The sequence below is a fragment of the Zonotrichia leucophrys genome, chromosome 4, assembly GCF_028769735.1.
Source record: "Zonotrichia leucophrys gambelii isolate GWCS_2022_RI chromosome 4, RI_Zleu_2.0, whole genome shotgun sequence".
Lineage (NCBI taxonomy): Eukaryota > Metazoa > Chordata > Aves > Passeriformes > Passerellidae > Zonotrichia > Zonotrichia leucophrys.
The window spans coordinates 58,844,320-58,858,340 of NC_088173.1; the positions used below are offsets into that span (position 1 = coordinate 58,844,320).

General features: G+C 37.9%; 1 protein-coding gene across 7 annotated transcripts in view; it reads left to right on the forward strand.

Annotated features, from left to right (window-relative positions):
• The window catches only part of SLIT2 (slit guidance ligand 2), a 257,508-nt gene that overhangs the window by 206,740 nt on the left and 36,747 nt on the right, over positions 1 to 14,021 (forward strand). For all 7 annotated transcript variants that reach the window (XM_064711856.1, XM_064711858.1, XM_064711857.1 and 4 more), the window contains 5 exons: positions 3,725 to 3,793; positions 5,741 to 5,812; positions 7,331 to 7,402; positions 9,436 to 9,507; positions 11,938 to 12,101. In XM_064711856.1, the coding sequence (XP_064567926.1) occupies positions 3,725 to 3,793; positions 5,741 to 5,812; positions 7,331 to 7,402; positions 9,436 to 9,507; positions 11,938 to 12,101 (449 nt within the window). The remainder of the gene's footprint in view (positions 1 to 3,724; positions 3,794 to 5,740; positions 5,813 to 7,330; positions 7,403 to 9,435; positions 9,508 to 11,937; positions 12,102 to 14,021) is intronic.

Below are 14,021 nucleotides of genomic sequence, written 5' to 3' on the forward strand. Positions count from 1 at the left end.
GCAGGAGGAAAAGTGCCAGAAAAACTTCCACTCTGAATATGAGAGGAGACTTCAGACTGCTCAGGGAGCTAGTAATATGTCCATGGAAGGTACTGAGGTGCATCAGTGCTGGTCAGTTTTTAAGTACCACCTGTTAAGAGCTAAAGAGCAAGCAATTAGAAAATGTCAGAAGCCAAGCAGGTGAGGCAGAAGGCCAGCTCAGCTAAGCAGGGATCTTCTGGAGCTAAGGGAAAAATAAAATGTATACTTCTAGTGGGTGACTTGGGGGGAATATAGAGGTGCTGCTTGTTACTGTAGGAAGAAAATTGCCCCAATTAGAGCTGAAGCTGGCCAGTACTGCTGGAGACAATAGAAATAGCTTTTTAAAATATCTTAATAGCAAAAGGCAGCCCAGAAATAACACTGGTCCATTTTTCTGTCAATATGGTCACCTCACAAGCAGGGACGTAGACAAAGCAGAGATGTTTAATGCTCTCTTCACTTAGGTCTTCAATACCAGTGATCAGCTCTGTGGGTCCCAATGCCCTGAGCTGAAGGACATGACTGTGAGAATGATTAACACCCAGCCAACCCCAAACTTGCACAGGAATTGCTGCTTCTTCTGGCTTTCTCTAAGTCTATGGGGCCTGATGAAATTAATCCAAAAATACTCAAAAAGATGGCTGATGCCATTACAAGGCCTCTCTAAACGATTTCTGTCTGTTCTTGGTAATCTAGAAAGGTCCCAGTCAACTGGAAGGTGGCAAATATCCCAGTTTTTGAGAAGGGCAAGAGGGTTGACTCCAGTGCTATGAACCAGTCACTTTTATATCAGTGTGAAGTAAAATTAAGCCAAAAAAAGGTGCTTCTTCAGAGGGTGGACAGACACTAGACACTGGTACAGTGGTCACAGCACCAAACCTACCAGAGTCCAAGTGTTTGGACAATGCTCTCAGGCACATGGTGTTACTCTAGGGGCTGTTCTGAGCAGAGCCAGGAGCTGGACTCCATCCTGAGGTGTATTAGGGAAAAGTGTAACCAGCAAAGGTCAAAGGAAGTGATTCTCCTTCACTGTTCAGCCCTTGTGAGGCCACTTCCGGAGCATTGCGTTCAATTCTGGTCTCCACAGTTCAAGACAAGAAGTTACTAGAGAGGAAAAAAAGGTGATGAGGGGCTGAGAGTCTCTCCTCAGGCAAGGAGGGACAGTGAGAGCTGGGCCTGGTTAGTGTGGTTTTAATAGAATGTCTTCTTTTTCACATAGGCAGTTTTATAAAATTTGGGCTATTTTATCAACCTATTAAAACATTTTTTTCTATGAGAAAAATTATTAAGATAGCATTTTATGAAAGATACTTTTTGAATATGCAGGTGGACAGTAACAGACATAAAAAAAAGCTTGCTACCTTAGGTATTGTTTGAAGATATAACCTGAATGAGCTGCTCATAACACCATACAAGCAAACTTTTATGCATTATGAAAGGGAAAATATGAACCTAAAACTTTAGATATTAGTTTGTTTTGGTTCTTGATCAAATAGGTCACAATACTGAAAGAAATAGAAATTATTTGCAGGAAGAAAAATGTTGGTTTGTGTTACATATGGCAGGTATTTAGTAATGTTTCATAATGGCTGGTTAATGTAGTGCTTTTCCAGAAAACATCATAATTATGTTGTGTAAATAACTAAAAAATTCTACTGTTTTATGGTTTGGTATTATATGGTTCGGTATTATATAGAAGATTCTGAGATGCCCACTATTAGTCTGGTGTTTAACAACATCTAAAAGTCTTTAGCCATTGATAAATTAAAATTTTTAAGACCTCAAATTAGCACACAGATATATAGGTATATAAAACCACAACTTCATTATGTTTTGAGTTTGGTGGTTTATTTTTTTTTCCTCAAAGAGAAGATGACTTTCTTGAATACAGTCTGGTATAAATATAATTTGGCAATATAAGATCATCAATGCAATGTAAAGCAAAGCAGCTAGAGAGAGATACTTTTGGAATTGCAGATGGACCCTTGTGACTGAAAATTCATTTGTTTCCACTTTTGTGTGCTTTAGTGTCTAAGCATGCAATTCAGCATATTTTTCAAAAGAATAATGGAGGTGGTTCCTGTTAACAGGAATCAATCCTGATTGATTCTTCTTGCTCATTAGTATGCATGGCTCTTCTAGGACGTACTCTTCATGTGTTTTATAAAATATTTTAATAATTACTTCATTTGAACAAGAAGGAATTTTTATCAGGCAAGTGGATACTTGTAGCACTTCAGTTCTAATGAAGCTTAGTAATATCACCTAATGTAACTGTGGATAAATGAATGTCCTCAAAATACTTACTTCTTCAAAAATTTTAAAAGCTGTGTTGTTTTTTTTTTTTTTAATAATAATTTCTTAAGCCCATGCTCTATTCACCATCATTACCATAGTGTAAGTATAAGGTTTTTCAAAACATATTTTGGATTTATCAAGCAGCCCTAGAAAGTCAAAGTCCAGAGAAAAAAAAAGAAAGAAGAAAGACAGGCTTTTGATTAGATGAAGATAATTTTTTGTGACGTTTAACTGTGTTTCAGCTCATCCATTTAGTCAAGACTGAAGTTTCCAAAGATGCTGCAGCATATGTAAAGATATTAAGCTCAAAATAAAACTAAAACTCTCTCTATCAAAGACTGCTCTTAGTTCAGACATCTTGCAAGTATTTGGATGGCAAAAATATCTTCTTTGTGTAGCGATAAGGAGGGTGTAGTTTCCACTTGGGTTCCAGGAAACATAAGTAATACCACCATCAGCAAAGTCATTTTCCCCATCTGAGAAACCAAAGACCTTTAATCTTCTTGCCACTATCTGCTTCATTTCAAACCATCTGGTAAATTCAGCACTTGCTGTAATCTCTGAACTACTTTCCCTGCTTACATGAAGAGCCCCTCCACTTGTACTTTGTCATGTCTGGCTGCACACTGCAAGCTCTGTAGGCAAGGCTCGTTCCCTTCCTCTGCCTGTGCCGCCGGTGCCAGCACAGTTTGAGAGCTCTGAACCCATTAACTCTAAGGATGAGAAGGTCTCTTATTGAGAGTTATGAGCATGGAAGAAGAGTGAACAATATAATAATACAGGAGCTGGGAAACTACTGAGAGGGGGAAAAAATCTGACTTTTCTAGTGAAAGGTAATTGATTGCTGTCTTCAGTCACTAACATGCTTCACAGGAGTAGGACTGTAGCATGGTGTACTGATGTATCATGAAATTTACAGGGATAAATCAAGAAAGGTGACCTGAATCACAGGCATGACAAATGAATTTGCTGTTAGAGATAAAACCAGACCTTGCTGGTTGCAGTGTAAAGGACTACCTGTGCAATGCTGGAGTCTGTTTCTTTTTATGATAGCTAAAAATCCACACTTAATGTGATTTGCAGAAGTTAGATTTACCTTTTCTCTGTAGGTGTGTGGGAAATGGAGATGATAAAGACCTCATTTTGCAGTCATTTTGAAATAATAGAAACTATAATGCAAGAAATATTTTTATTGTGTTACTTCATACAGTAGCTTTGGATCTTAGGCTACAAATCCTCAGTTGTATCTCTAAAAACCAAAATTTGTAAGCAAGTTTTCTTATAAAATGGAAAAGTATGCATTCATTTGCTATTAACTTTACTGTTGGATTCTGACATTAGTGGATGAAGATGCTCCTATTTTAATGAGATATATAATTTTCTTTGTTTTATGTTTCTGATTTAGTTATTTGGATGGAAATCAGTTTACCCTAGTTCCAAAAGAGCTTTCCAACTACAAGCATTTGACACTCATGTAAGTAGTTTAAAGCAGTGTTCTCTACTGGAAGTAAAAGCAAAGCAAAATAGCTTACTCAATTATACCTGCATTTACTTGTAAGAAAAAGCCTGTAAAACATATCATATCTTTCAGAAAATACCCAACCATTTTTTATAACTGAGAATATTGTATTCTACTTATGACATGCAGCATATAATATACTCAGTCACCTTTTATGAGCATGGTATATTATTCCCGTGATTACATCACAAAAAAATAAAGCAAGAATTAAAGTTGACCTCAAGAGAGACATAAGATCTTTTAAAGTCATGATAATTGTTTCTCCCTCAGTATATGGTTTTCATGACCTGAGGGGAGAGCTTGTCTAAAATGCCTTGATGCCAACTCAATTGCTGACTTACTATATGATTTTAGGCAAAACTCTAGTTGCTCTAAATTTTATTACCTCTACCTCATGGATGATTTGAATATGATTTCTGTATCTTTTAAGTGTACAGTGAGGAAAAACAGGAAGATTATAGATGCAAATGCCTTAATTCCAGCTGTAATTCCATGGTCTTTGTTAGGACTATAAAAATTTACACCAGCTGAGGCTGAACTGTGTTACATTCCGAAAGCAGTTTCTGGTTTCATTATAATGAGAATGAAAAGTGAGGGGAGAAACCAAATCTCTTAAATTTCATTTTTCACTGTGTTTAGCACAATTCAAAAGCAAGAACTTGATTTCCTTTATTTACCTCATGATAGACAAAAGATGTCACTGTCACAAATTTTTGAAAATCCATACTTTCAAAACTTTTTGTATTTTTAATGTTATGAAAAAAAACCCCGTTGCAATATTTTCAAGTCTATCCAGTGTAGAACTTGTAGGAAATCTTTGTGAATAGTTTTGGGAATTTATGAATTCATGAATGGTAAATAGAATGCAAATGAGTATTAACAGTCTCCATTTATGAGACCTGCAGGGCACATTATTTTAAAGTTTTCTGTATGTTTACTCATACTGCTGTTATGTAGTTGAGAATGTTCCTCAGCTGTGTTTGGAAAAAGAAACCACTGTACATAATCCTGTGGTCAAAAAAATAATTACATACAAGTCTCCTGAGTTCCAGATTAACAAAGTTGTTTATTTTTATCTTTTTCTTTCTCTTTTGAATGCATTTGTCTGTTATAGTTGCCTAATATGCTTATTATGAGTCAGTCATATTTGATGCTTTCATGAAAATTTCAAGTGGGGAAATATGTATATTGCATACCTATTCAACAGTGCTCTTAAGTTAATGTATCAAGGTTCCCTCTAGAAACAAGGGCAGTATTTCACCACAAAATACATGAAACAATACTGAAAAAGTCAACATAAAGTGAGAAGTAAAGCACAATACGAGAATAAAGAACTGACAGTATTCACATTTAATCAGCATCTTTGAAGCTACCAGCCTACCACTACGGCTTCCATCATAATTATGTTTAAGATTTTATTCATTAGAATTTTGAACAAAGACATTAAGGCTTTTACTGTAAATCTAAGTTCTTTATAATAATAGCTCTGGGCTTTGATGTCTTCATCATGTAAGTGTTAAGTAGAGTATTAAATGATATTTACTTAGGTGTCATGAGGGACATGTCTAGAATGACTTCCACTTTAAAACATTACTTTCATTTTTGTGCTTGAGTTTATGAAGTATTGCATTATTAACTTGGTAGCATGATGAGCATTGCTATTGTATTAGAATGCATTGCACTGCTTTTTCATCTGTGTTGAAATGGAAATGCTTTTTATTCGTCAAGCTAAACACTTGCTGGGCTTGTATATGGCATGTGAAAATAAAAGCAGGTGCTGCTTTAAATAGTTATATCAATGATAATACTACTTCTACTAATGAAAATGTGTCTGTTTAACTTACAGTGTTTTGGGACTGGGGCAGTCATTTTAAGGTCTGAATTTCTGAATTTATTTTTTAGAGATTTAAGTAACAACAGAATCAGCACTCTTTCTAATCAGAGCTTCAGCAACATGACTCAGCTGCTCACCTTGTAAGTTTAAACATGTAACAGTGACTCTTTGGAAGCATTACAGTGGGGTTCTTGTCTTGGAAAGTGTCATGGTTTGACCCTGGCACAGAGCCAGTGCCCCCCATGAAAATGCCTCACCCTGGTGTCTGCTGTGAGATGTGACCAGGAATAAGCAAAACAGGCTCTAACTTAAACATAAAGACCACTTTATTACTTAAACTACAGGAAAATAGGGAGAGACTATAAGGAAAAAGAAGAAAAGAATTGAAAACCTTACAAAAAAAAACCATTTTCCTCCTCCCCCACCACCTGACTTTCCCAATCCAATACATTCTCCCAAAACAACTGCCCAGCCTTGGCCCCACACGTTAGTATACTCAAACTTCAGTTCATGAAGAGGAAAGGAGTCTTTCTCGTTCCATAGGCTTCTCCTGGAAACACACTGAAAACCTCGTGTGCTTCCCTGTCACTTCGGCACCGCCCGGAAAGTCCATTTGCCGCTTGTGACATCTTCCTTCCATGCTCAGTGCTCTCACCACCGAGACATGGCCAGAGCTGCTTTTAGGGTTGTCTTTCAAGGATGCCTTGTCTCACTCCAAAAAGGCACAGTCTCTGCTTTTGGGACATCTGTCCCCCCCATATTTTTCCAACCCCCTGGGGCCGGGGGGTCCTCACGAAGAACCTTCCTGGTTTTGAGGCACTGCCTCCCCCTAAATGCAGTCTGTGTCACAGGAACAACTGAGTCCATGGCTACAAGAAAAAGTCCAGCCAAAAGGCCACTCCAAATCATCTCCCCCCATCCAATCATCTCCACATTCTTCGGGCCAAAGTCCTTGTCTCATCTCATCTCTCATCTCCCTTCTTATTCAGCTTCGAGGAGGATTAGCATTTTTGCAAGGCCCCAATCATGCAAGAAAGGGTTAAAAGTTTTCAGTCTCTGTCTGTCCTGGGACGAGATGATACTCCCACACGTGCTGCTGCTGCGGCCGGCCGCTCTCCCTCCCGGAGGGGGGGGGGGGGGGGGGGGGGGGGGGGCTGGCCGCCCGATGTCTCGATGTCTCTTGGGGCTCCGCCACCCTTCCATCCTTGAAAGCCCCTCAACCCCCACCTCTGTCCAGGCCCCTGGCCTACCGCATGGCCGCCCCTCCCCCGCCCAGCAGCAGCGGGCTGGGCGGGGGAAGAGATCTGACCTCTTCGCCCGACGATGTCCCAAAGAGGAAGTGCCAGGGCAGTGCCTTGCTTTTAACCCCTGTGTATTCTCGGAGGTGTGTCCAAACCCCACTGGCTACACCAGGTGTCAGTATGAAACCCAAAACCTTCATTGGTTTGACCACAGCTTCCCAGAATTCCCACTCCTTCCTGGTCAAACCACGACAGAAAGAAAGGGTGTTTAGTTGACATTAAAACTTGCTTGGTTTGGAGGCTGTAAAATAACTTGTTTCCTAACTAGCTATGTGTGCAAAAGCTGCTTTTGGTAATTCTCTGCATAGTTTACTGAATAACTGATTCACTTGCTGACAGCATTTTGTATATTTTCAGAATTCTTAGTTACAACCGCCTAAGATGTATTCCTGCACGGACTTTTGATGGGTTGAAATCACTCAGGTTGTTGTAAGTATTTTTTTTAATCATTGCTATTTTCCACAATTTAAATTTGTATACAGAAGAGAACAGAACCATAAGAAGTTAGCAGATTATAAAACCTATCAAATATTTCAGAAGTGATAATTATGTAGCCTTAAAAATCTAAGATGTGCACTTTTTACTTTTCTCATTTTTAATGGCAGCTGTGTTTCTTTTTTGTGTTATGTTCTTCCTTGTTAAAAGCATTAAAGTCTAGCAAAAATGCCATATGCATAAATTTCTTCAGTATATATTAGGGGGGTTTGCAGTTGAATTTTGAAGATATTTTTTGCAACAGTAAATTTCTTTGACTAGTTTTATTTAATGTAGGAGTATTTCCAAAGCCATGATGTCATTATTAAGTATTGAAAATCAATAACTTTCCTTTTTGATTGCAAGAAAACTTTCCATTTTACCACTAGGAAAAACATAGGGGCACAAAAATGGACACAGGAATATAAAGAACAGTCTCATTTACAGTTTTAGTTTGTCATTAAGAAGAAAGCCTGCAAAAATTCCTTTTCAAAAGCCCACAGCAGAACATGTAATTTTTGCCTCCATGTGGGTCATTTATAATCATTTAAATACTTGGTTGGACTAAATAGCTAAAGTATGACATTATTTAAGTGTACTTTCATAACTTCAGTTATTCAATAACAATATGGATAATTTCAAGAACTGTAATTTTGTATGTGTTAGATATTCATGTAAATGAATTAATTTATCGAAAAGAAGAGATACTTTTCATAGAACCACAGAATGAACTGAGTTGAAAGGGACCTACAAGGATCATTGGTCCAACTCCTGGCCCTGCACAGCATCATCCCCCAGAGTCACACCATGTTCCTGAGAGCATTGCCCAAATGCTTCTTGAGCTCCATCAGACTTGGTGCTGTGACCCCTGGGGAGCCTGCTCCAGTGCCCAGACACCTTCTGGTGGTTGGGTGAAGAATCTTCTCCTAATACCCAATCTAAACCTCCCCTAACTCAGCTTTTTTCCCTGGTCACTGGACAGAAGAGATCAGTGTTTGCCCCTTCTTTTTCCCTCAAGAAGAATTTACAGACTGCAGTGAGGTCTCCCCTCAATCTCCTCCAGGCTGAACTACCAAGCGAACCTCAGCCCCTGTTCAGAGAGCTTCCTCTGAAGACCCTTCACAGCACCATTAGTCTTCTTTGGACAGTCTGTATTAGCTTCCCATCTTTCTTATACTGTGGCACCCAAAATTGCAATTTTCAAGGTGAGGCTGTCCCAGCCCAGAGCAGAGCAGGACAATCCCCTCCCTTGCCCAGGTGGCCATGCTGTGCCTGATGCCCCAGGACAGGGCTGGCTCTCCTGGCTGCCAGGGCACTGCTGGCTCATGTTCAACTTCCCACTGACCAGGATGCCCTGTGCCTTTCCTGGCACTGCTTTCCAGCATCTCATTCCTCAGTTTGAACCTACATCCAGGATTGCCCCATGCCAGGTGCAGAATCCAGCACTCGCCCTTTTTAAACTTCATGTGGTTGGTGAAACCAGCAGGTTTTCTACAAAAGAAATCCCAGTAGTGATGCTTAATGAAGTCTTTAATTTTATACCTCTATATCAAATTTGGACAAAAAAGTTAATACTTTTATTAACAGTCAATGTCTGTCTGTTCTATGAATCCATGAAAGATTAAAAAGATCATATGAACATAATTAATGCAAATTTCAGGGAGATGCTGAAAAAATCAGAAATTCTTTTGCTATCTGCTGTCTCTAAATCAAACTGTTACTTTGCATAACTGTGCCTACTTTTATCACCTTTTATTTTTCAATTTTAAAATAACTACAGTATTTCTATTTCTTATGAAAATCCAGGATGAAAAAAATCAAATTACAAGTATGCTGCCAGTTAGAGTTCCAATGAACACTTGGAAACACTGAGGAACTGGAAGAAAAAAATATATGAAAAGATGAAAACTTAAAAGAAGATGAAATTTGCCAAGTTAATCTGATGATTTTTTATGTATTGATATTATTGTGTTTCTTCTCTCTTTAAGGTCTTTACATGGCAATGATATTTCTGTTGTTCCTGAAGGAGCCTTTAATGATCTTTCAGCATTATCACACCTGTGAGTATTCAGCTTGTATGCTGTATTTTTTTTTTTTTGTTATGCTTAGCCAAGTTCATAGAGCCAAACAAAGATATAATGTGAAGAAGTTCTCTGGAAGAAGCTCGTGCTTATGTAGAGGCTGGCCACTGGCCCGAGAGCAGCTCAGCAAAGAAATCCTGGGCCTGCTGCTTGGGCTGCAAGTTGCACTTGTCTGCCCTGTGTCCTTATGGCAATGAAGGATAAAGACACTCCGGGCTGAATTTGAAAGTGAGCAGCCAGGGGATTGAGGATACTGACCACTGCTTTCTGCTTGGCCCTCCTAGGGCCACATCTGGGCTGTGTGTCCAGTTCCTCCCGTACAAAGCAGATGTTTATGAGCTACAGCAAATCCAGCGGAGGGGAAAGCAGGGTGGGAGGTGGCTTGATCAACTGAGCTGTAAGGAGAAGCTACAGGAACTGGGCTTATCCAGCCTGAAGAAAGGGATGCCAAGGAGAGACCTAGAACTCTTCAAGCCTCTAAGGATTACAGCAATGATGGAGACTCAGAGGTGCACAGTGAAGAATCAGAGTAAAGCATCAAAACCTGCAACAAGGGAAATTTGATTGAACATAATGAAAAATTCTTCACTGTGAGGATGATTCAGCAGGAGAATCTCCATCCCTGGAGATTGTCAGAGCTCAGATGGAAACATCTGAGCAGCCCTGATTACCAAGGTAGCCCTGCTTTGTGCAGGAGGTGAGAAATGGATGAAAATTATTCTATGATTCTCTGTCAGCATCTTGTTGACACTAAACACATCACATCTGATTTCAGAACATAATCTGAGATAATAGTTTTCTGGTTTTTGATTTTCATTGGGACCCTAAATTAGAACAAGCTACCTTCTGCAAATGTCGTGGTGTTTTTGGAAAATTAGGACTTTGAGGAGTATGTTGACTAGTGCCTTTAGATATATCTGGGGGCTTAAGTTTCTGAACAGCAGCAGTTGACAAAAAATTTTGTGTTTCTCATTTAGTATTGTCCATTTGCATTTAGCTCTCAGAGATTTCATTCTGATTAAGCTTTCAGTCATTGATAATACATTCAAATGCTACTAGTAAACCAATTTATCTGCATGAAATATCAGTAAAATTTGGATAGATTTGATTGTTGCTGGTACTGTTTTCTTAATGGATACTAGTTATCCTTGTTAATGTTTCAATTTTAGCAGAACAATTGTATTAGTTCAGGCTGACATCCACTTTTGCAAATACAGAATGGACAAATTCTAGGTATTTCTGCTTGCATGGGAAGTTCCCTTGTTACTAAGTTTCCTTTTTAATTGCTCTGACTTAAGCCTGACAAATATGTATATTTTCTTGAGTACAGCTTGAATGTATAAAAAAGTTAAAATGAGAGGGCTTTCTGCTCAGTGAGGCAGAAAAGAGTGTTTCAGCTCGGGTGGTTCCTTTGCTTGCCAAAGACTTTCTTGTGTCTCTAGAAGACCCACTGATTCAAAGCTGTGGAAAGCCTTGAAACATCTGGAGAAGAGGATGTTCTAATACAGCCATCTGATAGTGGTTGCACATGTTGAGATTATCTGTTAAAAGTTCCATGATTACTTTATTTCTTGAAAGGAACATGAGTACATCTTTACAGAATAGAAAAAGGCTTCAATCCTCCAAATTAACTACACAATGTCTCATTGTTTTCAGAGTTTTAAGAGTATTTTCAGTTTATAGCAGAGAAAATAAACACTTAAAAATCTGTTACAGAAATTAATTCTGAAGATCTCTGGCTAAATTTTTTTTTAATTAACAAAAAAGTCACAAGGATCCTTATTTAAAGGAATGTATTTACTTTCATAATGAAGCAATTCTTTTGTAACTACCACAAAGCTAGGATAATGTGGTTTTATTTACTTATGCAGCAGAAAACTCTTAGAGAATTCTGCACATATTTGTGAGTTCAGTGAGACAGCTCCAAAGAGGAAATAATTAAATCCAATTTGGAAGCTTAGAAACAGATGGTTTGTACCAGCCTGAGAGCCATAAACTGAAAAGGAGGAATATCAGGGCAGAATTCTGTGGAATTTTCTTGACTGCTTCAGAAGACATACTTTATTCTTGTTATCTTGTTAAATTGCCCAGGATCAGTTTCACTCTGCTCATGCAGCTGATCTTCGCTGTGGCAAGCCAACAGTGAAACAGATCTAGTTAGTATTAGCACACTAAAGCTCACACATAGTTCTTTTAAGAATATCTACATTTCTGGACTATGTTTCTACTAAAACTATCACTTCTTCATCTCGAACCCAAATCCAAACAGCAGTGCTGTAACAGTATTTTTGTTGTGGGAGAGCAGGTTTGTGCTCTGAATGGTTTTTGCCAACCCATTTTCTGGCTTCTTTTTTAAAAACCAGCCATTTAAAACTTGATTCCCTTCTTTATTTGTCTTTTTTTCCCTAGGGCTATTGGTGCAAATCCTCTCTATTGTGATTGTAATATGCAGTGGCTATCTGACTGGGTCAAATCAGAATACAAAGAACCTGGTATTGCACGTTGTGCTGGTCCTGGAGAAATGGCAGATAAACTTCTTCTCACAACGCCCTCTAAGAAATTTACTTGCCAAGGTAAAGTAAACTTGTTGTTTTTTGTTTCTCTTCAAAGTGTCAACTTTTAATTTTTACAAATAGTTGAGCTGCGAATTACAAGTCTTTTGTACTCAAAATGCATTTATTATAGCTTCCTAACTCAGCCTTTTCACTTTTACTCATACTTAAGGATATAGCCATTGGTTCCATTCAGGAAATGTATTCATTTTAAAGATTTTAATTCCTTTCTCTTTTAAAATAAATAGGGAAAAAAGTATTTGGACTTGCAGTACAGTATTCCTCATGATGTGCCTAGTACATTGGATGTACACAGGTACTTTGTTCTGCCTCAGTTATGAATAGAGGTTAAACATCTGTACTTCCCTCAGTATTTTTCCTGCAAGCTGTTCACCATAAAAACTGTAAATACATCAGTAATCTTTGCAGTTTGCTATTAAATGTATAATATGTCTCTGATATTTCAGACGAAAGCACAAACCAAGCTAAAAGTAGATAAAGGAATGTGATAACCACTATAGAGGTCTTGATCTAAAATGTTGTTAAATGGGTGGGTGTCTCAGGGCATTTAATTCCATGTTGGTACCAGTGTTGCTGGCATTTGTATCACAACTTATATTATTGTCTGTTAATTTGTAAGTTCATTTTCTGAACTGTGCTATTACTTTATAGAAAAGTACCCTTTTTCTTACATTAAGCGAGGACTTGGTTTGATAACTGTTAAATCTTGCTGTATTCCACTGATTTATCCCTTAAATATTTTGAAAACAGAGAAATCTTCTACTGTGACTTCATTTTTTGTGGTCCTGATTTAAAAACATTGAAACTCCAATTTAAAAAAAAAAATGTTCTTATATTTCTAAGCCATTGCTAAGCTCATTGTGATTTCTGAGGCATCAGATGAATAGGATCTTTAGTCTTGTAGAAGTAACTTATTCTCAGTGTCTAGGTAATCGTGAAGCTGTTTTGACTTACTCGTCTTTTAATGTATCTTCAAAGATGAACTTTATCCCTTTGTCATTTTGTTCTTAAAAAAGCAAAGCAGTGGGACTTCGTCAGAGTTTGTCTTATCCAAGTTGTTCTTTACTGCATATTTAATCTATTTACTCTTTTCTCTTTAGACTTCCTGTCAAAAAACCTTTTTTTATTTTTTCATATAAATACCACTGGAAGCCATCTTCTTACTTGTGATGCCAGTGAAATTTTTTTTACCTTTGAATCCCTCTTGAAGCAGTACATCTCTGAGGTCATGCAGTGTTCATTGCATATGACACTCATCTGTTGAAAAATCTCTTAGCCTCATTTTAGATAGAACATTTGCTGGCCCATCTGATCATTCTTTACCAGTGTCCACTGAACCATATTGCAGATATGCTTTTATTGCACACTGGCATAGGGACAAGTGAAGGAATATTTGCATGGATATGAGGAACCTGTTTAGTTGTTTTCTAGCTTTGTCAGTTTTACAAACTGTATCCCATCACTCTACAATCATTGTTATATTTCTGTCAGACAATCCAGAAATTATATTATTCCCTCTTTCCCATCCAAAAAAGATCCTTTATATGATTGTGCAGGGTAAGAGCTGTGTATTTGTTTCACTTCCAAGAGTGGAGATTTGGTGTTATGGATAACTTTGAAAGAAAATAATTTTCCTGACACTGTCCTATAAAGATGCTCATAATTACAGATTGCAAATCAACAGCTTTTCAATGGCATGATGGCCCTATAAGGCATTTTGAGTCTGTTGCTCAAAGATAAGTAATTTTGTCTTTTGCTTAAAAGTGAACTGCTGAATAATAGAAATTAGGAAGATGCTGTGTTCCTATTAGAACCAAAATTTTTGCCTATGAAGAAAAGGGCTGTTTTCAGAATATCTGTTGATGGTCTGCTGCTGTATATGTATTTACAGGAAAAGAGTGATGTGTAATTCCCTCTTAT